General features: G+C 41.0%; 1 protein-coding gene across 2 annotated transcripts in view; it reads right to left on the bottom strand.

The window, feature by feature from the left end:
• The window catches only part of GADL1 (glutamate decarboxylase like 1), a 195,041-nt gene that overhangs the window by 148,853 nt on the left and 19,570 nt on the right, over positions 1–26,618 (bottom strand). For both annotated transcript variants that reach the window (XM_069960402.1, XM_069960401.1), the window contains exon 2: positions 3,031–3,203. In XM_069960402.1, coding sequence (XP_069816503.1) covers positions 3,031–3,174 — 144 coding nt within the window. In that variant the 5' untranslated portion in view covers positions 3,175–3,203. The remainder of the gene's footprint in view (positions 1–3,030; positions 3,204–26,618) is intronic.

Raw genomic sequence — 26,618 nt, 5'->3', positions numbered from 1 at the left:
TATGCACTGTTTCAGCTGTTATGGTATGCGCAGGATAGTAGTTATGCACGGTTTAAAGGGTTTATCCAGCGCTTCAAATACACGGCCACTTTTCCCCCTCTCTTTTCTCCAGTTCAGGTATGTTTTCAATTAAGCTCCATTTACTTCAATGGAACACTGTTTGAAACCCCACCCAATCTGGAGAGAGGGGAAAAAGTGGCCATGTTTTTGTAGCGCTGAATAACCCCTTTAAGCTATAAGGGTATGCTGGGGGCAATAGTTATGCACTGTTTTAGCTGTTGGGGCAGTAGTTATGCACTGTTTCAGCTGTTGGGGCATGCTGGGGCAGTAGTTATGCACTGTTTTAGTTGTTGGGGTATGTTGGGGCAGTAGTTATGCACTGTTTCAGCTATGAGGATGCTAGGGGAGTAGTTATGCACTGTTTTAGCTGTCGGAGTATGATGGGAGTAGTAGTTATACACTATTTCAGCTGTCGGGGTATGATGGGGGTAGTAGTTATGCACTGCTTTATAACATTATGGACAATTCTCTTTTTAAATCTTTTTATTTTACAAAAAAACTCCAAGAAGCAAGGAGAGGTGAGATGTCAGTGTCTGTATATACTGAGACAGTGCATGTATACACAGCACCAGGGTCAGAACAGTGTACATGAAGTGTACATGAAGTAGATTGCCACAGACTCTGCACTGTCAGAGGGAGAGAAAGAAAAATAAGATAGATACAGCAGGGGCAGAGTATTCCGGATGCTGCATCAATTGCTGAGGAGAAGAGAGGAGGCACATGGCTGGGCAGAGGTCACAGGTCAGCACACTGCCCGGCCGGGAAGCACCGCCTGTGCTAAAGGGATTAGCTGCCACACACAGCTGATGACCTGTCCAGCAAACAGTTCAGCAGGCTGCATTGTGGCTAGAAGAGAGTGAGTATCCCACCCGCGGTGGGTGCCAGGGGGCGGGACTTGTCGGCAGAGGGACGGGGCTTACTGGGACAAACCCGGAACATTAATCTGCAGGGTCCCTGGCACCTCTGTCTTCAGGAGCGCCCCAAACCAACCCCTATGCAAGGATGGCAGGCGGCCAGCTAGGGGGGCGCTCTGACAGACAGAACATATCTCTGCCAGACCAGTTAGGTGTACAGCTGACTGTCTGCCAGAGCGCCCCCCAGCTGGCCAGGAGTGATGCACCCACACCCCTAAGGCCGACCCTGGTCCTCCCCTCAGTGACTCACCCACTCTCCCTCATGCAGTACATTGGAGTCATGGCTGACACATCCCTCCTGGTTGAAGCACTGAGTAATTATCCCTCCATCCAGCTCCTCCCCTGCGCTGCTCCTCACATAACACCCTCAGCTCTGCTAAGTGACCTCTTTGAGGGGAGGGTGTGAGAACGTGCTGCTAGGAGGAGGGGGAGGAGGTTTTGTTTTTGTCTGTGTCAGGGCTGTTATCTGATGCTGCTGTCAGAGTCCATACAATTAGGAAGGATTTCCAGGGAGGGGCGTGTCCAGCAGGATTGCAGAAATAACACAGAAGCAGACAGAGAGCTGACAGGACATTCAGCTTCATGTATTTAAAAATAACTGTTCATTTTAGCTTATTAATGTATATTGCAAAAATTCTTATCATGACCTAAGCTAACTAAAACTGAATGGTGAAATTATTTTATAGTTACACTTTAAGGTCCCAGTACACATTAGAGAAAAGCTGACTGGACTGACTACAGTGTATCTTTTGCGTATGTGGGCAGAGAAAACAAGAATCTGTCATGCTGTATTACATCCTTTAGGGATAAGTTACTGCCGGAGGTGTATTCCAGCAATTCACTCCCATCTTCCCACTGAAAACACTTCAATACTTGGCTAAGCTACACATGGATGTGGGAGATACTTAGGAATAGCCATGGATACCACTTCTCTTTCCAAATCTTTTAGCTTCTTTAGGAATAGGAATCTAGTTCAATAATTACCATAACCCTGTTTATTTTGTTAATGTAAATACAAAAATCATATTTATTACTATTTTAAAATAATCTACTTCCCAATCTCCAAATATCTACGTGGACTTCACCAGGTTTTGCCTATGTCTTAGTCCAACTTTTTCCCATCTAGATAATATCAGTCAATCAGTCTGTTAAAAGCAGCATTGCAGTTGTTCTCACTTTGGCTGTGGTTTTTCAGCTCAATTCCACTGAAGTGAATGGTGCTGAATTGCATTTCCACATTCACTGTCGGGACAGGGGTGGTGCTGTTTTTGCAAGAAAGTAGCTGTGCTTTTTCTAACCCTGGATAAACTCCTTACTAGATTTTGTCTACTATTGTGAAGGGAACTGCCAAGTAGGGCAATTCACTAGAATGCTGCCATGTTGCAGGTCCTTAAACATTGAGTTATTAGGAGCTTCATTGCACAAGGGACAATCTGAAGAAGCATCTGTCTGTTTTGGATAATTAGTAGAGGTCCCAATACAAATCGTATACGCTCCGGCCGGGATGCCAAGCAGTGCCACAAAGAACTGACATGTCAGTTTTCTGCGGCCGTAATTCAGTGAATTGCGGTCGCAGAAAGACCTGTTAGTTCACACAATGAAGCGAGCAGCTTCGGCCATTCACACTGAGCAAAATCGGCGGAGCTCTCCACTGAGGAATCCCACCATGCTCAGTGTCCTGCAATGAGTGAATGGGAGGGTGCGTGCGTCCACTCTCTGTTTAAAGAAATGACATGTCAATTCTTTGAGCAGAGAGGGGAGGAAGCGGACAAACGCGCGCTCTCCCATTCACTCACTGCAGGACACTGAGCATGGCAGAATTCTGCTGCTTATGGTCAGTGTGAATGGAGGCATTAGTCTATGCAGGCTATCTTCTGCAGTGAGTTGGAATATGTGCTTAGCCAGGGAGGTTACCGCAAAGTTGTTTGTTTGCCCTGGGAGAATCTAGTAATCAAGAGGGGGGGGGGGGGGGGGGGGGTCCCAGCACCCCAAACAAACAAAACTTTTGACAAAGCCTATTAAACTTTGTTGCAGTAGGTTGAAATAATAATTTTACCTTTTCAGTTACATCAGTTGCCTTATATACAACTTCATTCATCAATATCCTAAAAACTTCTTCCACAAATTTTTCTCCAGAACCACTGTCAATTATTGGTCCATTCAGTACAACACCTTCTACAAGTACCGCATTCTTCTTCATCCCCTTTGTGTCCTGTGGACTTGTATCACCTGAAAAGCAAAATGATCTCAATTAAAAATAACACCACAGAATAAAATATGTAGGGAATTGTATACAACACTAATAAAAATAAAGTAAACTACGTCTGCAAAGTAATATCAGTATTATGCCTTTTATTAGTCTGTGGGGGCACTATCTTGTCTAATGCATGCCAGTTCAATGGAAATTTACAACCTTAATCTCTGGAAATCAATGCAAGCAGAAATGAGTAATCATAAGTGTAGACAACATCATAAGAGTATGTGTCATAATCTAGCAATTGTTAGCTCAAGACAGTTTTATACTTGATTTGTATTTTTTATAAAATAGAGTTATAAATTTAAAGGCTATAATAGTTTCATATCTGCATTTATAGGTGATTTTCAAAAAATTTACAATACTTTACTTTTTAGAGATGAATTCTGTTTGCTGACTACTTCAATAAAGCTATGTTCCCACAACGTCTTTTCAGTTAAAATAATGGCTGTTATTTTATAATGGCGGTCATAATAATGATCATAATTAATATTAACGGTTAATATTATGAAACAATGGCTGCTTTTTTTGCACCTAAAAACATAGCCTAAAACTGCAATTTGACATGATGTCAGGGCTATCCATGGCCACTTTTTCTTCTGCCTTAGGAAGCAGATTTTCTGGGGCAGCAAATTTTTCCTTGTCATTTTAATTAAGTCATCTTTGACTTAACTAAAATGACTGCAGCCACCCAAGGATGCACTGGCCCTAGCCCCCTTCCACCCTTTCTACATACTGGCAGTCTTCTTTATTTGCTGCATGCACCACAGTCAGCCACAGCGGAGTGTCCCTGTCATGTCGGGGCCCTGCCTCCGCCCCGGTGAGCACTGCTGTCCTGCAGTTCGGTAACTATTCTCCTGCACAGAGAAGGGGGTGATCTAGTGTGTGTGGGGGGGAGGCTGCAGCATTTAGTGTACTGTCACTATTAGGAGGCCTCAGCAAAAGCACTGGGAGAGAAGGGTGGACAGGGGGAAGAGGGGAGGGGTTTTCTGCACTTTGATCTTTGCCAGAAAGGCTAGGATCGGCCCTGGAGCTATTTTACCCATAAAGCACAGAAAACACATTTTATAGGCATGAGGCCTGTGTATGAGCCTTAGTAAATGCTAACTAGTAATGTATCCAATAACACAGGCACAGCCTAGGAAGTTGTTTCCATACAATTCAGTGCTAAATGTTTGGATATTTTCTAAACATCTATGGCATCAATTCTTAGAAGGCACAAACACTGTAACATAATTGCAAAAAAAAAAAAAAAAAAAAAAAAAAAAAAAAAAAAGTTAAAGGGTTTTTTTGGCATACATTTATTGTATTGAGTCAGTCTGAATTAAAATGATAGCCATTACTGGGTCCCCACTGACTTCCTAATCCCACTCTGACACAGAAAATTGCCACCCAGCCATTCACAGGCAATAGTGGGTGAGCATTTTCTTGTGTCCAGGAAGTGAAGACCAGCATAGATCTAGTAAAGATCAGAATGGCCATAGCAGGGGATTGTACAGATGACTAACCTTTTAGTGACTAATAACCCTCTTATATTAACACTATAACACATTTATATGCACATCTGGCAGAATGGAAAGCTGTATCAGGATTTAAAGCATTATATAGGATGAAGTAATGAAGGTTGGGGGAAGGGGTTGTCATTTTAAACCTTAAAATAGACCCCCATGCTCTTGTATCCCCAGAATTCACATTCTTTGTTGTATGATTATAATACCTAATCTGTCAACTTTTTAAAAGTATTTTTTGACTGCATGAAAGGAGTAAAAATCCTAATTCCTATCTGTATTACGTGTAAACATGTGTCAGTACAGCCAAGCTGTAACGCTATAATGCCTCTCTGAGACCATTTAATCACACACCATTAACCCCTTCATCACCTGTGATTTTTATAAGTCTGCATCTTAGACAGGAAGATCTGATTGAATTATAGTGTGAAGCCCCACAGATTGTACAGATGCTGGGACAAGACCAGTTTCATTTATTTCGTATTTAACAACTTGAGAAGTAGTGTTAAATTGTGCAGAGAAATATGGAGACAGCCAAGTGCAGTCATACTCTGGAACTTCAATTATGTAATGTAGGATTAGGAGCACTGATACATTATCAAAAAGAAATGGGCTAAGCCAGGGATTTGGGATTAACAACAGCAAGGTGAGTTCAGATGTTTAATTCTTTTTAACAGCATTAAAATAAAGGGCACTATGTAAGAAGATCATGCGAAGGAGATGTGCTACTGATAAGGACAGCTCGACGGGAAAACAAAAGCAATGTGGCATATTATACAGTTTATTTTGTCATTTGACTGCGCTTAATTTTAATGCAGCAAAATAAAATTCTGTGCACAAATCACCTGACCAAAATCTGAACAAAATGTTGCCCAATAACTAACCTTATTTCATTTATTTTCAAATATATGGGAGTAACAATGTGTTTTCACAGCACCATTGTTTTTCCCCAAAAAATCATTCTAGCTTGTTCCCTTCATCATTCCAAACACACTGCTCAGAATATTTCTCAAGATGCCATTTTTGTATTCCACACAGTGCCGATTACATTCACAAATTGAGTATTGAATATATATATATATATATATATATATATATATATATATATATATATATATATTTGTAATTAGACAATACAGACCTATTTTTCTTTGTATAGAGAATGCAGAAATATTCTAGATGACAGGTGCTCTGACTGCCTTACTCTAATCGAATTTTAGTCTATGTATAATAGTTCATACCAACAGCAATTTAAATTTTCAGTCTTTGGGATGACAACAAATAACCTATCATGCACATATCAACTAGTATTGCAAAACAAAGAGATGAAATCTGATAGAAAACAAAATGAATTGAGATTTATCCATTGACTGTAACAGGATTATTAAAGGAGGACTTTGAGGAGGTTGATGATATGAAATTATAAAAGGCTTTTTGACAACTCATAATACAATCCCCAAAGGAAATATGTAAACCAAGCTGTTCTTACATCACTCCCATACCCCTACCCAAAATTAAAAAAAAAATTCTAAATTGCTACTACCAACTTTAAAGGACAACTCCCACGAATTTTTTTTTTTAGCTTATTTAACACACATTACAAAGTTATATAACTTTGTAATGTGGTTAAATACCCGGTCTGGCCCCCTTCCCCCACTTTCGGACCCCCGACCCCCCCGCCCGGAAGTTAAAGAATATATACATTACCTATTACGATCGTCACGGTCCTCTTCTCCCGGGCGGCATCTGGTGACGACGACGTCAGAGCCGGGGGGCGGTCCGGGTCTTCTTCCTCCTCGGCGTCTTCATAGAGAGTGAATGGGACGGAAAAGGCTGCTGGTGCACATGCGCACCAGCAGCCTTTTCATTGGCTGGAGCGCATCACATGGCTTCCAGCTTCGTCAGCCCTGATTGGCTGAGGTTGCTGGAAGCCATGTGATGCGCTCCAGCCAATGAAACGGCTGTCGGTGCGCAAGCGCACTGGCGGGCGAATGGAGTGGCGATCGTCACCGGAGGGATGGTGAGTATGGTGTCTGTGTGTGTCTGTGTTTTTTTTTTGGGGGGGGTACCGCGGGAGTTGTCCTTTAAGTAAAGTAGTTCAGTTTGAAAAAAAAAAAAAGAAGTCACAGGTCATGGCTGTCAACAGCCATTTGGTTAGCACTAGAAATAAGCGAACTTCGAGCACGCTCAAGTTAGTCCGAACCCGAGTGTGAGACATTTGATTACTGGTGGCTTCTGAAGTTACATGCAGCCCTAAGGATGCCTGGAAAACATAGATACATTTTTTGACGTTGGGTAAACATAGCCTATGGCTGTAAATTGCTAGGAAAGACATTCTGCTGGATGGCATACAGCAGCATGTTTTTTTTACCATCCACTAATTATCCATTTTTCTTCCTGTGGGGTGTGTTCACACCTACCAAATTCCCACTGGATTTCACACAGTCTATAAACTTTTTATTGGCAGTTGGTTAAAAATAATAAACAGCCAATGCTTAGCCCTAGTGTGCTCATGCTTTAGACTCTGGGTCCTGGCTCATTGACAGCCCGGTCCGTTAATTACTGAGCTGTCCTGTGGCAGCCAGTGATTGGCTGAGGGCTGTCAGTGAGCCGGGACTCAGAGACTGAAGCAGGAGTGTGGTGGGGGATTCTGAACAGGTAAGCATTGGCTGCTTATTATTTTTAACCTCACATTAAATAGTTAAACAAGGCTGTCTCGCAGTGGAATGAAAATCTGCTGTGAGAATGCAGGGTCATAGACTATAATGGTATTGAGTCCTAATGGTACTGAGTGAACCCAGCCCAAGAACAACACCATCAAAAGGTTAGATAAAGTATAGATAAAGGGCAGATTTTTTTTAGCTTATTTAACACACATTACAAAGTTATATAACTTTGTAATGTGGTTAAATACCCGGTCTGGCCCCCTTCCCCCACTTTCGGACCCCCGACCCCCCCGCCCGGAAGTTAAAGAATATATACATTACCTATTACGATCGTCACGGTCCTCTTCTCCCGGGCGGCATCTGGTGACGACGACGTCAGAGCCGGGGGGCGGTCCGGGTCTTCTTCCTCCTCGGCGTCTTCATAGAGAGTGAATGGGACGGAAAAGGCTGCTGGTGCACATGCGCACCAGCAGCCTTTTCATTGGCTGGAGCGCATCACATGGCTTCCAGCTTCGTCAGCCCTGATTGGCTGAGGTTGCTGGAAGCCATGTGATGCGCTCCAGCCAATGAAACGGCTGTCGGTGCGCAAGCGCACTGGCGGGCGAATGGAGTGGCGATCGTCACCGGAGGGATGGTGAGTATGGTGTCTGTGTGTGTCTGTGTTTTTTTTTGGGGGGGGGGTCCCGCGGGAGTTGTCCTTTAAGTAAAGTAGTTCAGTTTGAAAAAAAAAAAAAGAAGTCACAGGTCATGGCTGTCAACAGCCATTTGGTTAGCACTAGAAATAAGCGAACTTCGAGCACGCTCAAGTTAGTCCGAACCCGAGTGTGAGACATTTGATTACTGGTGGCTTCTGAAGTTACATGCAGCCCTAAGGATGCCTGGAAAACATAGATACATTTTTTGACGTTGGGTAAACATAGCCTATGGCTGTAAATTGCTAGGAAAGACATTCTGCTGGATGGCATACAGCAGCATGTTTTTTTTACCATCCACTAATTATCCATTTTTCTTCCTGTGGGGTGTGTTCACACCTACCAAATTCCCACTGGATTTCACACAGTCTATAAACTTTTTATTGGCAGTTGGTTAAAAATAATAAACAGCCAATGCTTAGCCCTAGTGTGCTCATGCTTTAGACTCTGGGTCCTGGCTCACTGACAGCCCGGTCCGTTAATTACTGAGCTGTCCTGTGGCAGCCAGTGATTGGCTGAGGGCTGTCAGTGAGCCGGGACTCAGAGACTGAAGCAGGAGTGTGGTGGGGGATTCTGAACAGGTAAGCATTGGCTGCTTATTATTTTTAACCTCACATTAAATAGTTAAACAAGGCTGTCTCGCAGTGGAATGAAAATCTGCTGTGAGAATGCAGGGTCATAGACTATAATGGTATTGAGTCCTAATGGTACTGAGTGAACCCAGCCCAAGAACAACACCATCAAAAGGTTAGATAAAGTATAGATAAAGGGCAGATTATCTTTCTCTTTGTTTTTCTATTCACTTTTAGGCAGGGAGAGGCAGATTGCTGCTAATAACAATAATGATCTTTAGCGGCCATGTATATTATAAGATGGCCTCCTTTCTCTAATATGTTCCCGAAGAGGGAACATAGCCTTAATTTGGGGGGGAAAATGGCACAAGTAAGCATGTGTAATGTGATTGCAACACAGAATCACTGTCTAATAGAATGCCATTGTATCATCCCCATCCAACTAAAAACTTTTTTTAAAACATTCTGATAATAATATACAAGTTGACAATGAATTGCAAATTAAGCTGTCATTGAATCTGTTGACAGACCATTGAGAAATTACAAGTTCCCATAAACAACCAACTACTTTTACTACCTCCACTTTCCCCTTATCTATTGTATACTGTATATATTTTGATTTTGTCAGCTCTGAAAAAAAATAGTCTTATGTTTTATTGTAATAAAAACAGAGATATTAAAATAAAAAATATGTGTATTTATGGCATAGCAAATCACAATGGGGCTTCATGAATATTGCATAATACATTAATGAATCTGTCTTGAGCCATAGTTCTCGGACTTCCAGTTGCTGCAGTATTTCTCAATAGTAAATGACAACCACTGGGAGCTTCCTTATTTGCCTTTAGTCTTTTTTTGTGCTTTTTCCCATTTCCCAATCCAACTCACTCTAATAGATTGAACTTGTATGCAGTCTTAGTAAATCCTAGAACTACAGTCTATAAGGCTGTACAAGCTCACAAGGCCCCTGACCTAAATGACCTAGCGCTAACATTGCTGAAAATCTTACATTTCACTCTGAATAATAAGTAAAGGGCAATGTAAACATAAGCTGCAAGATTAATAATGGCAATTTTATGAATTTTAATATATCTAAATCCACAGTCTCATATCAGAACACTTAACCAGAAAATGAATTTTCTTATCGAATAGATTACATAGCAAAAGTAAATATACAAGCCCAAGCTACTTCCAACCCCTCTCAGCAGTTTAATATACTTTAATTATTATAATTGTTATAGGAATTCTTCTGTTGGGTATAGTATAATTATTAGTCTAGGAAGCTCATGTTCTCAGTTTGATTTTCCCTTGCAGTTATCCATAGCTATTTCACGACAGCCCAATATTTAGCAGATAGCACTGTTTCTCTGTGTCTATCATCCATTTACTTTTGGATAAAATTCAATTCTGTATCTTATTTGACCTTATTTTTGCATGCCTGTCAGGCACGGGTGCCAACTTTTTTCCTGAGAACTGATTATTTCTCATAGCCTAAGGTACTGTCAAAAAACCAACGCACACAAGTGCTTTCATCTCAATTCCCTTGAAGCAGCAATGCTAATCACATGACCATTTATAGACTGGGGCATGAGAAGGTAGCACTACTGAAGACAAAAACATGTCACTCATACTCTTCTTATAAGACAAACTGCATCAATGGTTACAAATATGAAACCAAGAGCCCCCAATGGGAATCATCATGTTTTCTTAACATAGATAGTTGTGTATCTATATTAGAGATACACACTCTGAATGTGCAGGTTAAAATAACCCCAATGTATCTCATCTGTTATCATTTATTCATGGGAGAGGGAGGCGGGTAACTGGTTATGCAACCAGAATTGTGATTTGTAACATGTACTTGATTGACCTGAACACTCACACTATTAAAAAAATGTGAATACTGTGTGTGTGTGTGTGTGTGTGTGTCTGTCTGTGTCTGTGTCAGTGCTTGGCTGAGTGGGCTGCCACTCTCCAGACAAGAGTGACAGCCTGCTCAGTCAATCAAATTGGGGGCGGCGAAAATTAATCCTTTTTTCGCAATGAAAAATTAAAAGGAAACCTATGCCGCATTTGCGCTGGCATAGGTTTCACCTCGTGTGCAGACTGGTGTGCACAGAATTTATGTACAGGCAGTGCGCCTCTACATAAATCTGCGAAGCATTGGTGCTCTGGGGGACAGTCATACCTAATAAATGTCCCCCTATATTTAGATCAAATAACAGACCACACCATGTCCATATTACATCCACACAGTGACTACATATTACCACCATACTCTTACTAAATAAAACCCAGTATTACCAAGGCCCATATCACTAGCATATTACTACATTATGTTCACAATACAAGGGACACCATGAACACAAACTACTGGTTAACACCACCATGCTTCTACTAAATTAAAAAAAAAAAACTACACTGTGTGTGACCTGACGAAGGGCGTTCTGGTGGGTAAGAGAGCTGCACAGTTTCTTTGTACGGTGTGTCTGTTTTCCAGCCTTGTATTTCCACTTTTAGGCTCGATTCACACGTTGTAAGAGTGCGGCTGTATTTGCGGCTGTAATTGTGCGGCGGTATTTTTGGTGGTTCGTGTGTATGCTTGGAAGTGTAGGATATGCGGCTGCACAGTGCACACTATCTCTGAATCTACGGCCCTATCGTAAACGGACCCGTAAAAAATGAACAAGACCATTGTTTGCGGCTGAACATGCGGCCGAGGATTGACAGGCGGTCCGTACGGAGTACTTCAAAAATAGCCGGCAATGATGCCGAATGCCGATGCCTCTAATAGTTAATATATTAAATTAATCAAACACATTTTCTTTGTAATCAAGACACTTTCGTTGATCAATAATTTATTTCTAACGAATCCATCATTTTGCAATTAAATATACTGTTAAAAAAAATAGATATATAAATAAATGTATATTTATCTATATATTTATTTTTTGACAGTATATTGAATTGCACAATGAAGGATTCGTTAGAATTAAATTATTGACCAACGAAACTGAATTTATTTGAACGAAAATGTGTTTTCTTAATTAAATATTAATTAGTACAGGAAGCTCTATAAGCCGTTAATTCATATGCCGGCAATAGAGCATTCTGTACTAATCATCACTTTACTTTAATGAAAACATCAAATGTTTCTTCTAATTATGTTATGACAATAGCATTATTAGAAGAAACATTTAGAATTATATGTGCGCTCAGCTGATTGGCTGTTCGGCTGAGCGCACATATAATGAGCCGGTCCGCAGTACAGTGACTTCATTGTGTTGCGGACCAGCGAAGAGGACACATCGGTGTGAGTATAGAGCTCTCCCCACCCCCTCCCCAGCACTGCACCCCTCCCAGCAAGGAAGGGGGGTCACTTAACCCCTTCCTTGCTGGGATGGGTGCAGTCTGACATCAGTCTGGCCCCCAAGGGGTTAAGGGGGATGCAATACATCCTCCCTTAACCCCTTGGGGGCCAGACTGTAAGCAGCGATCTGTAATGATGCTGCATACTGTAAGGAGCACAACACCGCTCACAATGATGGGTGTTGTGCTCCTGTTTGTGTGTTTTTTGTGTGTTTCTCCCTTTTTGTTTTTCAGATATCGGTATCCTGGGGATTACGTCAGATTCCTTGGACTACGTCGATGACCAGCGGTTGTTCTTTGAATTTTTTTTAATAAAATGGTCAATGAGGGGTGTGGGGGTGTTTTTATTTGAATAAAAAAATTTGTAAACTTGTGTCTTGTCTTTATTTCTTTACTTTATAGACTTAGTAGTGGAAGCCGTCTAATAGACGGAATCCATTACTAAGTTGGGGCCTAGTGTTAGCCGGTATAAAATGGCTAACACTAACCCCCTATTATTACCCCAGTACCCAATGCCACCAGGGGTACTGGGAAGTGCCGGGTGCCAGTGGTCCCGGAGCGTCAATATTGGCGCTCCTGGACCGGGCGGCAGCAGGCTGGTAAGATTTAGGCTGGGGAGGGCCTAAACCAATGGCTCTTCCCACCCTGGTGTTACCAGGCTGCTGTCGTTTGGTTTTTAACCCGGCTGGTTATAAAAATGGGGGGACCCTATGCGTTTTTTTAATTATTTATTTATTTTAAAAAAACGCATAGGGTCCCCCCTATTTTTATAACCAGCCGGGTTAAAAACCAAACGACAGCAGCCTGGTAACACCAGGGTGGGAAGAGCCATTGTTTTAGGCCCTCCCCAGCCTAAATCTTACCAGCCTGCTGCCGCCCGGTCCAGGAGCGCCAATTTTGACGCTCCGGGACCACTGGCACCCGGCTCTTCCCAGTACCCCTGGTGGCATTGGGTACTGGGGTAATAATAGGGGGTTAGTGTTAGCCATTTTATACCGGCTAACACTAGGCCCCAACTTAGTAATGGATTCCGTCTATTTGACGGCTTCCACTACTAAGTCTATAAATAAAGAAATAAAGACAAGACACAAGTTTAAAAATTTTTTTATTCAAATAAAAACACCCCCACACCCCTCATTGACCATTTTATTAAAAAAAATTCAAAGAACAACCGCTGGTCATCGACGTAGTCCATGGAATCCGACGTAATCCCCAGGATACCGATATCTGAAAAACAAAAAGGGAGAAACACACAAAAAACACACAAACAGGAGCACAACACCCATCATTGTGAGCGGTGTTGTGCACCTTACAGTATGCAGCATCTTTACAGATCGCTGCTTACAGTCTGGCCCCCGAGGGGTTAAGGGAGGATGTATCGTATCCCCCTTAACCCCCTGGGGGCCAGACTGATGTCAGACTGCACCCATCCCAGCAAGGAAGGGGTTAAGTGACCCCCCTTCCTTGCTGGGAGGGGTGCAGTGCCGGGGAGGCGGTGGGGAGAGCTCTATACTCACCCCGATGTGTCCTCTTCGCTGGTCCGCAGTACAATGAAGTCACTGTACTGCGGACCGGCTCATTATATGTGCGCTCAGCCGAACAGCCAATCAGCTGAGCGCACATATAATTCTAAATGTTTCTTCTAATAATGCTATTGTCATAACATAATTAGAAGAAACATTTGATGTTTTAATTAAAGTTAAGTGATGATTAGTACAGAATGCTCTATTGCCGGCATATGAATTAACGACTTATAGAGCTTCCTGTACTAATTAATATTTAATTAAGAAAACACATTTTCGTTTAAATAAATACAGTTTCTTTGTTCAATAATTTAATTCTAACGAATCCATCATTGTGCAATTAAATATACTGTCAAAAAATAAATATATATATAAATATACATTTATTTATATATATATTTATTTTAACAGTATATTTAATTGCAAAATGATGGAATCGTTTACATTTAATTATTGAACAATAAAAGGGACTTTATTACAAAGAAAATGTGTTTTATTAATTCAATATATTAACCATGAGAGACATCGGCTATAGTGCAGAGGATCGCAAACCCCGGTAATAGCGATTCATGTAAACTGTGTTCCCTGCTTTCCCAGATGCATCCAGAGGTGTTTGCATCACTTTCTTAACATTTTATTTGTTATTTTTAGTTGAACCAGATTTCCAAGTAAATGACCGTATGTTTTGAGCCGCATGTCTATTTTTTCCCACGGCAGTAGTTTCACCCGCACATTTACAGCCGCATAAAAAATACAGCCGCACAGTTACAGCGTGTGAACCCAGCCTTAGGCTGCGTTCACACTACATATATTTCAGTCAGTATATTTTAGTCAGTATTGCAACCAAAACCAGGAGTGGATTAAAAACACAGAAAGGATCTGTTCACACAATGTTGAAATTGAGTGGATGGCCGCCATATAACAGTAACTAACTGCCATTATTTCAATATAACAGCCGTTGTTATAAAATAACAGCTGTTGTGTGAACAGATCCTTTCTGTGTTTTTAATCCACTTCTGGTTTTGGTTGCAATATGAGGACCACAATACTGACTGAAATATACGTAGTGTGAACCCAGCCATAGGCTTACAGCTATCATTATGCATGGTGTATGCCTAGCTATAGCTAGTGTTTTTCCACTTGCACTTGCACTTTACTGGGTTTCATTTTCTAGACTGCTATTCATACACCTGTATATTTTCCTTTTACCTCTGTCTTGTTATGTGGCTCGGAATATATTAGACGCAATTCACACACATTTTGCCTTCGATATTGTTTATTTTAGCACTATGCATATAGCAACTTGATATATATAAAATTCGTTGGTCAAAGTGCGTGTTTGACAAATTTTTACTTATGCAGACTATGCAGTCTCTCCTCCCATGCTGTGTTGTTTATCTTGCTTCCATATTTTAAACTATAATTATAATGTACATTATATGTGATTTTTTTTTTCCTGCATTTGATAAACTTTGTGATATGTTTTTCTAAAATTATCTGTGTGGCTCATGTGTTGTTGTTTTTTGTGGATTATTTGATTCTGTGACACATTTTTAAGTGATTGTTCGAAGGACCCGTTTGGGTTGGTTAGCAATATTTATGGTGTTGGTTGACTTTGTATGACCTAGAAGGGGGTAAGAATGAAGAACAGGCAGACAGTAACTCTCTGCTTCATTACCAGAAAGCATCAGCATCCGGTGACTATGGGGCAAGAAGTGGGAGCCACAAGGAATATGGCCGTCCTAACCACCTATATTACCATACACCAGTGTGCACATTAGTTTATGGGCCAATACAGCAGAATTCAGCTTAAATGAATGCATTGACTAATGCATAGTTGAGTATATTAGTGTTATAGTTATTGTTTACTTAACCTTTTTTTTTTTTAAGTTCTAGTTATCTTTTTTTCAACTTTCAACTTTTTTCAATTTTCAACTCATATTGATTATGAGGTGAAGCTGATATATATGCCATTTTGTCATTAATAATTACATAACTGAATGAATTATATTGATATGATTTAAAATAACAGATTAGTTTAAAATAGATGGTAAATGTGCAATCTGTATTTACTTTTCTTTGACATTTACAGTGTGTGACAAAGCCAACAGGCAAGGCACGATTCTCATTCTAGTGTGGCTATATGATTCGCTGCAGACGGCATTACCATTCCTGAAATCTTGCCAGGAAGACGACTGACATATTTAGTATACTTTTTATTACATTACACCAGGCAATACGCCAAGCCGATAAATTAATAGAGCTTTGCATTAAATGTTTATAGATTTTGTATCATATTGTTGTAACACTATTCTGGGCATACTGCCAAAATAAAGTTTCCTTCTAAGACGTGTGTCTTACTCTAAAAAATATTTTACCAGTGGTGAAGGGTGAGGAATGTGCAAGGAATCGAAGCTTTCCTTGTATCTTATAGTTTCCTCCTATAGTAACCAAAGGGTCAAGTAAGACAGGTCCCTATGTGATAAATTAAAGGACTAGATAGAAAGACTGGTTGTTCTTCATATTATTAGATCATTACTAATAGAATGGGTTAATTCTGATTGAGATGCTAAAACCCCATTTTAATGCTCATCTCATCTCTAAATGTAAAATATTTTTAACATACATAATATCATGTATATTTTGTAACTTATTTACTGCAAACTCCTTTCCTTAAGAATAAACAATTATCAAAGAATATTTGTCTCATTTGGAAACCATAGAGTCATCTACCATGTAATCTGTGTCAAAACACAAAGATTTTTTTTTTTCCTCCATGATCATATTAGTGCCTGTTAAAGGGATATTCCGGCTGCCGAGGGGACAAGACGCACATCTCTGGAGCTGCGGCTACAGGAGCGCTACTTTCACTTTGATACCGCAATTATAGCAACTACTGTATTCTGCCTCTGACACCTGTGCCGTCTCTTTAAAGGGATATTCCAAGAAAAATTAACTTTTCCTCTATCCACAGGAACCCACTGGCGATCTCCATATCACCCCCCCCCCCCCCCGGATTCTTATGAATAGAGCGACAGGTACGACACAAGACCTACGGCTCTATTCATTGCTATGGAGGCAGTGGCGGATTATAATATGGGCTGTTTTAGCGGGCCCACGCCACGCCGCCCACATTATAATCCGCCACTGTACTGTCCCCCGGCTGATGCGCGGCTGCCAGGGGTGTCCCGTCCTATCCCCGGCAGCGCGCGCATCAGAGAGCTCCCCGTGCGACTGTGGCTGTGACTTACGGCGCACGGGGAGTTCTCTGATGTGCGCGCTGCCGGGGATAGGACAGGACACCTCCGGCTGATGTGCGGCTGCCGGAAGAGGAAGAGGGGTACCAGCTATAAGGGAGGGGGAGAGGGGGGACCAGCTATAAGGGGGGGAAGAGGGGTACCAGCTATAAGGGGGGGGGAAGGGGGGAGGACCAGCTATAAGGGGGAAGAGGGGCACCATCTATAAGGGGGAAGAGGGGGACCAGCTATAAGGGGGGAAGAGGGGGACCAACTATAAGTGGGGGGAAGAGGTGGACCATCTATAAGGAGGGAAGAGGGTGACCATCTATAAGGGGGGAAGAGGGGGACCATCTATAAGGGGGGGAAGAGGGTGACCATCTATAAGGGGGGAAGAGGGGGACCATCTATAAGGGGGGAAGAGGGAAGAGGGGGACCATCTATAAGGAGGAAAGAGGGGGACCATCTATAAGGGGGAAGAGGGGGACCACCTCCTATAGGATTAGCACCCTTCTCTCCTGACATCCTCTGTGCTGCTGTGACCTCCCCTATAAGATCCACAACCTCCTCTCCTGACATCCTCTGTGCTGCTGTGACCTCCCCTATAAGATCAGCACCCTCCTCTCCTGACATCCTCTGTGCAGCAAGGGACCAAACATTATGTTTATTGGGGCCATCAGGGAGGGGAGGCAGGCAGTGTTTATTGGGGACCGCATAGGGGGGGGGTTAGGCAGTAGTGTATTATAATGTGGGTGGATTGAACGGGGGGCAAGGTTGGGTGGACAGCCCGGGGCCCAGGGTACATTAATTCCGCCACTGTATGGAGGTGCCAGAGAGAGCAGAGGAGGCACTCTTCTGGCTTATTTGGCTCTTTCCAAAGGCTCTATTCATTCCTATGGAAATGGCTGAGAGAGCCAAGTAAAGCTCTTTTCTGGCTTACTTGGCTCTTTCTGGCACCTCCACAGAAATGAATAGAGCTGCGGGTCACGTGCCGTACCCGTGGTTCTATTCATAACAGAGAAGCTGGGGGCTGATACGGAGATGGTCAGGGGGTTCCTGTGGATAGAGGACAAGTGAATTTTTCTTAGAATATCCCTTTAACTACTAGTGCAATCTTGGTGTCAGTCATTATAATCCATAAAATTGCAATTTTGGGAAAAGCGGTAGTCTAAGACTATGTGAGCTCCTGAAATTGGCTATGTTCACACAACGTCAAAAATATTAAAAAGTCATCCGATTTCCATATTGAAAAAACTTCAGTTTTTGCCGAGATTTAACTGACTGCAATGGCAATGCATTGAAGTCAATGGGAAGACTTACGTCAGATGCACACAGTGTATTGAATATTGGACGTTCTTGCCGTGGGCGTCAAAAAAATGAACATGATCATTATTTTCGGACATTTTTTGCAAACAGCTGATGTTTTTTATTAGTAGTTCACACACAGTTTTTCTTTTTCCACCGTTCTTTCTCCTTTTTTACTATTAAATTCAATGGACTTTTCAATTAAGCCACACCCAAAGGCCTATTAGTAACCCAAACTAAAATAATGTGCAAACATCAGTCATTGCACTAACCTGAGGCCAGACAGCTAAATGATGTGAGTTATATCACACTCAAAACAACAGAAGTCATTTTAAACGGAGCTGAACCTAAACGGAGATCCAGAACCTAAAGACTAGCCATGGAGTAATAGATTTTATTTTATAATCCCCACAAATTATAACATACCCCACAATACTGTAGAACCCAGGCAGCCATAAGCAGCCTGTTGTTTGTTCCATAACTGTTGCACCTAGCATGTTACTTTTGTTTCTCTAAGGACAATGAACTTTTTGGTACATTTGAAATTTGTCTGTCACATTGATGTGCATTCTGGTGCATCAACGGAGAATAAAACCCTATTGATCAACCCCTAAAGACAGTAGAATTAATTCACTTGGTTAGATCTTTAGGATACTTTAATATGGCTTGTCATAGTTTGTTATGTTGACACCTTGATTAAAATTTTCCTCTATTGGCCAAATATTGTTAAAGCATTTTGAAAGAAATGCTCTTATTCATTGGCAAATTAACTAAAGAATATCTGTTGTCAATACAATCAATGCACATTCTCTCTGGATCTGACAAGCACTTTTACTTCCATTTTTATTTATATACTTAAGCTCTATACACAACTAAATTGATAAATAAAATATGTTTTTCTACTAAGCCTCATTCTAATACTCTTGGAAAATTCTGGGTGCAAAAACCCATTTGGCACTGTTCAATTACTTGTAATTATGCAGGACTGAAGTCCTGGGTTTAAAGCTGAGCAAGGACAACAGGAGTTCATGTAAAACCATGTAAAACCTTGGCCACACAATAGCTATTGCAAAAAATGCATTTCAATGCTTAGGTTATATCTAGCATTAGTTAACCTGTCAAACTGTTAAGGTTTGGCAACATTCTCCATACATCGATGAATCCATGTTTTCTAGGATTCCCTAGGGACAGCTACAGGGAATCAAATGCTGAGTGTTTAAGTTCAGCAAACGTTGCTGAACCCCAACAGTTTGACAGGTCCGCTCAACACTAGTTATATAGGAGAAGATTTATCAAACAGATTCCCCTAGCAACCAATCAGATTCCACTTTTTATTCCTTACAGACTCTTTGGAAAATGAGTTCAAATTTAATGTATATTTATTACTCTGACTTTCTGGGCTGAGGATAAAGGCAGAAAAAAAAGCATTATAAAAAAACATAACAGCAGTTTAGAGTCTTATATATATATATTAACACTAGGTATATATATATATATATATATATATATATATATATATATATATATACAGTATATTACAATTATAACCAGTGAAACATAGATAACTAGAAACAACCTGTTTGCCTTACACCATAAGAGTCAATGTAAACATTTCTTTCGGTTTCATGAGGATAAGAATGTGTATGTTAAGTATAAAAACACAACCACAATGTGAGCCTAGCCTTACTTATATATACTTTATTTCAACTCTGCCTGATAACCAATTACTTTTGCTACCCTGTCCTTCTGTGCAGTCTGGACACCGCTCCTGTTCATAACACGGCTGCACATGACGGGACTTGGGACCGAATAGGTGGGATTTTACATATATGAATAATGCTGCACATCTGAAAGTAAATGTAAGTTAAAGCGAATGTGCCATCAGGTACATTAGCTTTAAGTGTTGCACATGAATAGAACGATGCCGGCGCAGGGAAGGCAGTGATGTGGTCCTTTTTTGAACCGCGGCCCGGTTCCAGCGCACGGCACCTGTCTATTACCAAGCACTCGCCAGCCCACCTCCAGTGGAAGGAAACCCCCACCCCTCTGTGACGCGGCTCTTTTAGAATCTATGGAGCCACGTCATAGAGGGGTGGGTTACCTTTCACCGGGGGGGGGGGGGGGGCAGGCGGGTCCATCTCCACTGCTTCAGCCGTGCACGGCAATAGGGTCCTGTTAAAAAAAAAGACAGTGACACCAGCTTCCCCATACCGGCGCCATTCTATTCATGTGCAACACTTAAAGCAAATGTACCTGAGGGTACATTCACTTTAAGCATCAAAATACTTTTCTGTCAATAAGTAGAATGTAGCCAATCTCTTTTGAGATATTTTCTTGGTTTGCATTAGTAAGATGAACAACTGAGCCATTTTACACTTACCAAGTACAATTTCTTGCTTTTCCCGGGAAGGATGGATAGGGAAGAGTACTAACGTCAATCAATGTAAGTCAATGTTAAATGCCAGCACATCCCATTACAATATAAACAGTGGTCAAATTCTGTGTCAGCAGGTGGCAAAAATGTCCAGCAGAGTGCTGTGACTACAATTACTACTAGCTATTAGCTCAGAACATATATTTATCCTAGAGACCCATTTTTAGGGTATTTCCTGGATATTCTGTGAAAGTTGGTATAGCTGTAATAATGATTGGAATTATACATGTAAGTGGGTCCCCACCGCTCTAAGATTATAGGCTTGCATCACAACCTGAAGCTTAATAGGTTGTGTTAAATGGTTATAAAGAGAAAAATAAATAAATAAAAGGATTTGTGAAATTAAAAAACAACAAAAATACAAATAACCTGCCTAAGATGTTCTATAATAGAGCAAATTAAAAGGTTTATAACGCTAATGACTTGCTGGAAACACTTGCACTATATAAATTATAGTGATACAATTAAGTATACAGTAGATTCTTGCAAAGAATGCCTTAAGTAAATGTCCTGGAAAATGGATGCTCTGACCTTAGCATTAACTGGTAATTGTGTAACAAAAGGAGATGCAAAATCAGCTTAAAATAGGGCAAATGAATTGCTTGGCACTGGGGCCATTAGCACCTTGTACTCCTGAGAACGCACATTAACAATGGCTTAGGAATTCTAATAATAAATGTATATTCACAAGCTGAAGATTTGTTGCAGAAACGTCTGTGGCGGTTCCATTTGCAAAGTGGTTGCGGAAATCTATGGACATGCTGCAGAAATTAACCCTATTTAGAGGTGCTGCCCGAACCCGATTTTGCTTTGCTAAAATCTCTTCCTTAAATCTGCTGCATGTAAATTCACCCAAACTTCAGTTTGCTCTGATATTAAAAGATAGAAGAATTATTTTTCCAAAAATTGCTGAATGGGGCACACATTTTTTACAACTGCATTTTAATTCGAGATGAGCGAACCGGGTTCGAGGTTCGAGTTGATCCGAACCCGAACGTTCGGTATTTGATTAGCTGAGGCTGCTGAACTTGGATAAAGCTCTATGGTTGTCTGGAAAGCATGGATACAGCCAATGGCTATATCCATAATTTCCACATAGCCTTAGGGCTTTATCCAACTTCAGCAGCCACCGCTAATCAAATGCCGAAAGTTCGGGTTCGGATCGACTCGAGCTTGCTCGAGGTTCGCTCATATCTAATTTTAATTTCCTGTAGAAAACATTCTTCGGGTTTACCTATTTAAGTGACACTTAAAGGTTATGAACACTTTTACACCTTTAACTTTACACCTTTCTTTTTTTTTTTTTTTTTTAATATTGATTTGTTTCCTGAATGAAAAAGTAGTTCCTAATCTATCTTTAATAGAAATTTACTATCATTTGGCTGCTTATCAGAGAAAGAAAATTTAGATTTGACTCTATGCTCTATTATGCTTTATGCTCTATTAATGTTGATTCTTAGGTTTGGCAAATTCTGCCATCTCCTTGAAGAATAAACCCGCTTATTCTTCAGGGAGACGGCAAAATCTGCCAAACCATAGAATGAAGCCTATGGGACCAGCAGAGAAGCACGGGGTGAGTTGCGGAATGGTGGGTGATCTGCTGGGATTCCGTAGTGTGGATGTAACGAAAATGATGAAAAAGTGTGGAGCCAAAAGTGGCTGTTAGATTTTGCAAGGAAAAAATTATCTTGGTGGTCTGGGCTATATGGAGAGGATGACAAAAAAAATCACTATTGTTAGAAATGAGAAAGTCACTGAAGAGGAAATTATTGGTCTGTGTTTAGTGGTTTGATTCAGAAGCACCATGATAGTTCATTATCCAATCATTTTTTAGTGGTTGTATAAGGTTTGTGTTATACATGCGGGTGAGCTGAATCCATGTGCATCATATACATGTTCATATTCATAGGGGAGTGCACAAAATAGGGGAAGGTGCATTATATTGATATAATATGTAGTAGAACAGTCTATGTGCACCCCTGTTATGAACTCAAGCACAAAAATTATCCTATACTGAATGTAACTTACTGTGGTCATCTTGATTTTAAGTAGTAGTTGATGTTACATTGTTATTGTGGATTTCATTGGATTTGATCCATTTGGTGAATAAACAAGGAACATTGTGAAGTGGGAGACTTACACACCTACTGATAAAGTCTAGCATTTTGTAATTTCCCCTGTGGTGGTGCTGCTGGAAAATTGAACACTTGCTTTTAGATTCAGCCACACATTACATCTAATAACTGAAGGTTCCAGCAGCAGAATCATCATAAAACACTACAAATAAAAAAGGATTTTCCAAAGCCAGCAACCCCTTTTAATAATCCAGATTATATACAGTATATCATTTATTGTAGTGACTTTTACTATAATATTAACAACCAGACCAATTTTGGTCTTAAAGGGGTTGGTGCTGGAAATAACTGAAGGCTCAGACTGGCTTTAAAATAAAATGTAAGCTATACTCCCTGATGATTAGAGCTTCAGCCAATCACTGTCACAATAACTGTTGTGTCTAGTGAGTGACTCATTACTTGTGTGTGTCACTATGGGTAGCCATATGCTCGGATCATCAACTACTGTAACTTACTTATTAAAATGTAATCTGCCAGATTGCTGGGAGTGCAGCTTTTTCCATAGTGAAGTACAACATAGCTAAACGCTGGAAATAATATCAGATGAAAGAAGAAAAAGCTATTGAACTCTGGAGTCTGCCACTCACAGCTATTGATTGCAACAAGCTACTGTACTTGGTGTGAAATGTGATATACAATTGGCGGCAGGGGAATGCTATAACACAACAATCTAATGGACTATGATCTGTCATATTGATATTTAAAAGTATTCGGTTTAAGTGATTGTTACTTTATATTTAAGGCACAGGACACTGTGATAACAAGTAGATATATTCACATAAATATATGACCTATTTGTACAATTTGTGCAAGGAACTGAAGCGAGTCCTATTCACCTAAATAGAGGTCTAGTGTAGTTTCAGAGTGCTGAGGATCAGAGGAGCTGCAGAGATTAATCAGGGCTGCAGTCCCTTTATTCTAAGGATTGGTTAGGGTCCCTAAGGTCAGACCCTTGCTGATAGTAAAGTGCTGTCATATCCTAGACAGTTTAGGGTTTAAAAAAAAAATAGGATTTGATCAGAGGAAACACAGGGAGGGTTAAATGGCATTATATGAAAAATGAAGTTATATCTTACTTTTTCATGTCTATGGCTAGTGGTGTGAGGGATTTTGTTGATATACCTTTAAGAGTGCCTTCACACCTACCGACTCGCAGCGTTAATAACGCTGCGAGTCGGATAGGTCCTGGCAGATCACTGTCAGTACATACACGCAGCGGTCTGAACGACCGCTACGTATATGTAAATCTGCCGGCCGCTTAACCCCTTCTGATGCCGGCCGCCTACAGCTCCGCTCTGTATACATTACCTGTCCTCGCTCCACGGGGTCCCGGCGTCCTGCTCTCCCGCCCGGCCAATCAGTGGTTGCAGCACGGCAACACACTGATTGGCCGGGCGCGAGAGCAGGACGCCGGGACCCCGTGGAGCGAGGATGTATGTATACAGAGCGGGAGGCAGCCGGCATCAGAAGGGGTTAAGCGGCCCGCAGATTTACATACACGCAGCGGTCGTTCAGACCACTGCGTGTATGTAATGACAGCAATCTGCCAGGACCTAGCCGACTCGCAGCGTTATTAACGCTGCGAGTCGGTAGGTGTGAAGGCACCCTAAAGGGGTAATTCACCCAAAAAGAGTCCAGCATAAAGTGGTGTATTCTTTACAGTATGACACACTGTTTTCTGCTGTTACCTCTGTCCATGTCAGGAACTGTCCAGAGCAAATCCCCATAGGAAACCTCTCTTGCTCTCAAGACTGGAAAGAATACACCACTTCCTGCAGGACATACAGCAGCTGATAAGTACTGGCAAACTAGATTTTTTTTCTTCATAGAAGTAAATTAAAAGTATCTGGCATTTTCTGGAGCAAGTTGATTTGAAAATTTATTTTATTTTATTATTGGAGATGAGCTTGGATAAAGCTCTAAGGTTGTCTGGAAAACATGGATACAGCCAATGACTATATCCATGATTTCCACATAGCCTTAGGACTTTGTCCAAGTTCAGCAGCCACCGCTAATCAAATGCTGAAAGTCCGGGTTCGGATCGACTCGAGCATGCTCGAGGGTCGCTCATCTCTATTTATTATATATATATATATATATATTTTTTGCTGAACTACCCATTTAATGGTAGCCTGAAAAGAAGCAGCCCTGGATGGCACTTATTTATATTTGATATGCTTGGGATTCATCCAAGATATGGTGATTTCTTCCCTTTTAATGAAGAAAATGGTTGGAGTTGTTCTTCCTTGAGCTGTACCGGTTAAGAAGTTCAAAAGTGAACAGAGACAGTATTTATATGGATCCAATATCAAAGCAACAAGGACTTAAAAAATACTTGAACAAATCATTCTCATAACCACCGAAGTGATACAGTATCATCAGGATGGAATGGGGGCGGGAGATGTTGTGCAGGGCCCCCTCTCTAAGAGGGATTCACAACAGTTATAGGACCACAGTCACTTGCCAGTATAGATGGGAGACATGCACAAAATCACTGCATTTGTGCCAATAATTTGCACAACTAGCAGGAAAAGCACAGTGACTGTGTAAATTCAGCTAATATTTTCTTTTTACACTGCCCACTGAAATATTATCTGTGAGGACCAGTGATATCATTATCACAAAGGAGGAAGTAATAGGGAAAGCAAAATATGAAAGATGGAGTCCAGAGGAACAGTATATAGGTGATAGAGGGGGCCATGGGAACAGTATACATATATATGAAAGAGGGACTATGGAGCAGTATATTGGGAAAAAGGGACCATAGGGAGTAGTACAGTATATAGGGGCTGTGGGAGTATAAGGGGGGCATGTGAAAAGGACTATAGGGAGTAGTTTGGAGAGGAGGGGTTTTTGGTCTGATATGGAAATTCTTCCTAAGATTCAACCTTATCGCATATCCATGGGATGCATAATAAAGATATGATTAATGTGTGATTACTTGTTTTTCAGCAATCACAAGAAGAGGGGTTGCTTACATTTTAAGGGCATGTGTGACTCAAAATTTCACCTGGGAAACAAGAGACCCCTGTTTCCTGTGATTACTTGGAGCCCTGATGGTCAGACCCTTACCAATCAGATACTTACAGTATCCCCTATCCTGTTGATCACTAGAACACTAGAAGATATGTTCAGCTGACAGAGGCCTGATCAACACTATGGGGGTGCTCTTAAAAGTCTCACCGGACCGTGGAGCACACAACTAACTGCACTCCAACATCGCCGAGGAGCAGGGGCGTAGCTAGGGGTTCAGCCTAGGGGGGGGCGAGTGAGTCTAAGTGGGCCCCCAACCATTGTTACCCATAGGAAATCTCAGCAGGTGACACGGATTTCTGAATAATAAAGGAAATATTCTTCTACATTTCTTATAGTGAATAAGGATACAGAGCCGTGTAAGAGGCTTCTACATCTGAAATATAGAACCACAAAAAAAGTAAAAGGGCTTAAGATTAGAAAAATATAGCTGCCTTCTTCCACAGACAGCACCACTCTTGTCCTCAGTTTGTGTGTGGTATTCGACTAAAGTGAATAGTGCCAAGTTGTGATACCACACACAACCTAAGAGCAGGGGTGGCGCTGTTTTTGGAAGAAAACAAATATGCTGTTTTTCTTTTAATTCTAGAGAACCCTTTTATCTATCTATCTATCTATCTATCTATCTCACTATCTATCTATCTATCTATCTCACTATCTATCTATCTATCTCCTATTTATCTATCTATCTATCTATCTATCTATCTCCTATCTATCTATCTATCTATCTATCTATCATCATCTATCTATCTATCTATCTATCTATCTCCTATTTATCTATCTATCTATCTCTCTATCATCTATCTATCTATCTATCATCTATCTATCATCTATCTATCTATCTATCTATCATCTATCTATCTATCTATCTATCTCCTGTCTATCTCCTATTTATCTATCTATCTATCTATCTATCT

This window comes from Dendropsophus ebraccatus, chromosome 2 (genome assembly GCF_027789765.1).
Source record: "Dendropsophus ebraccatus isolate aDenEbr1 chromosome 2, aDenEbr1.pat, whole genome shotgun sequence".
NCBI classification, from domain to species: Eukaryota; Metazoa; Chordata; class Amphibia; order Anura; family Hylidae; genus Dendropsophus; species Dendropsophus ebraccatus.
This window is presented reverse-complemented; position numbering and strand designations above follow the sequence as displayed.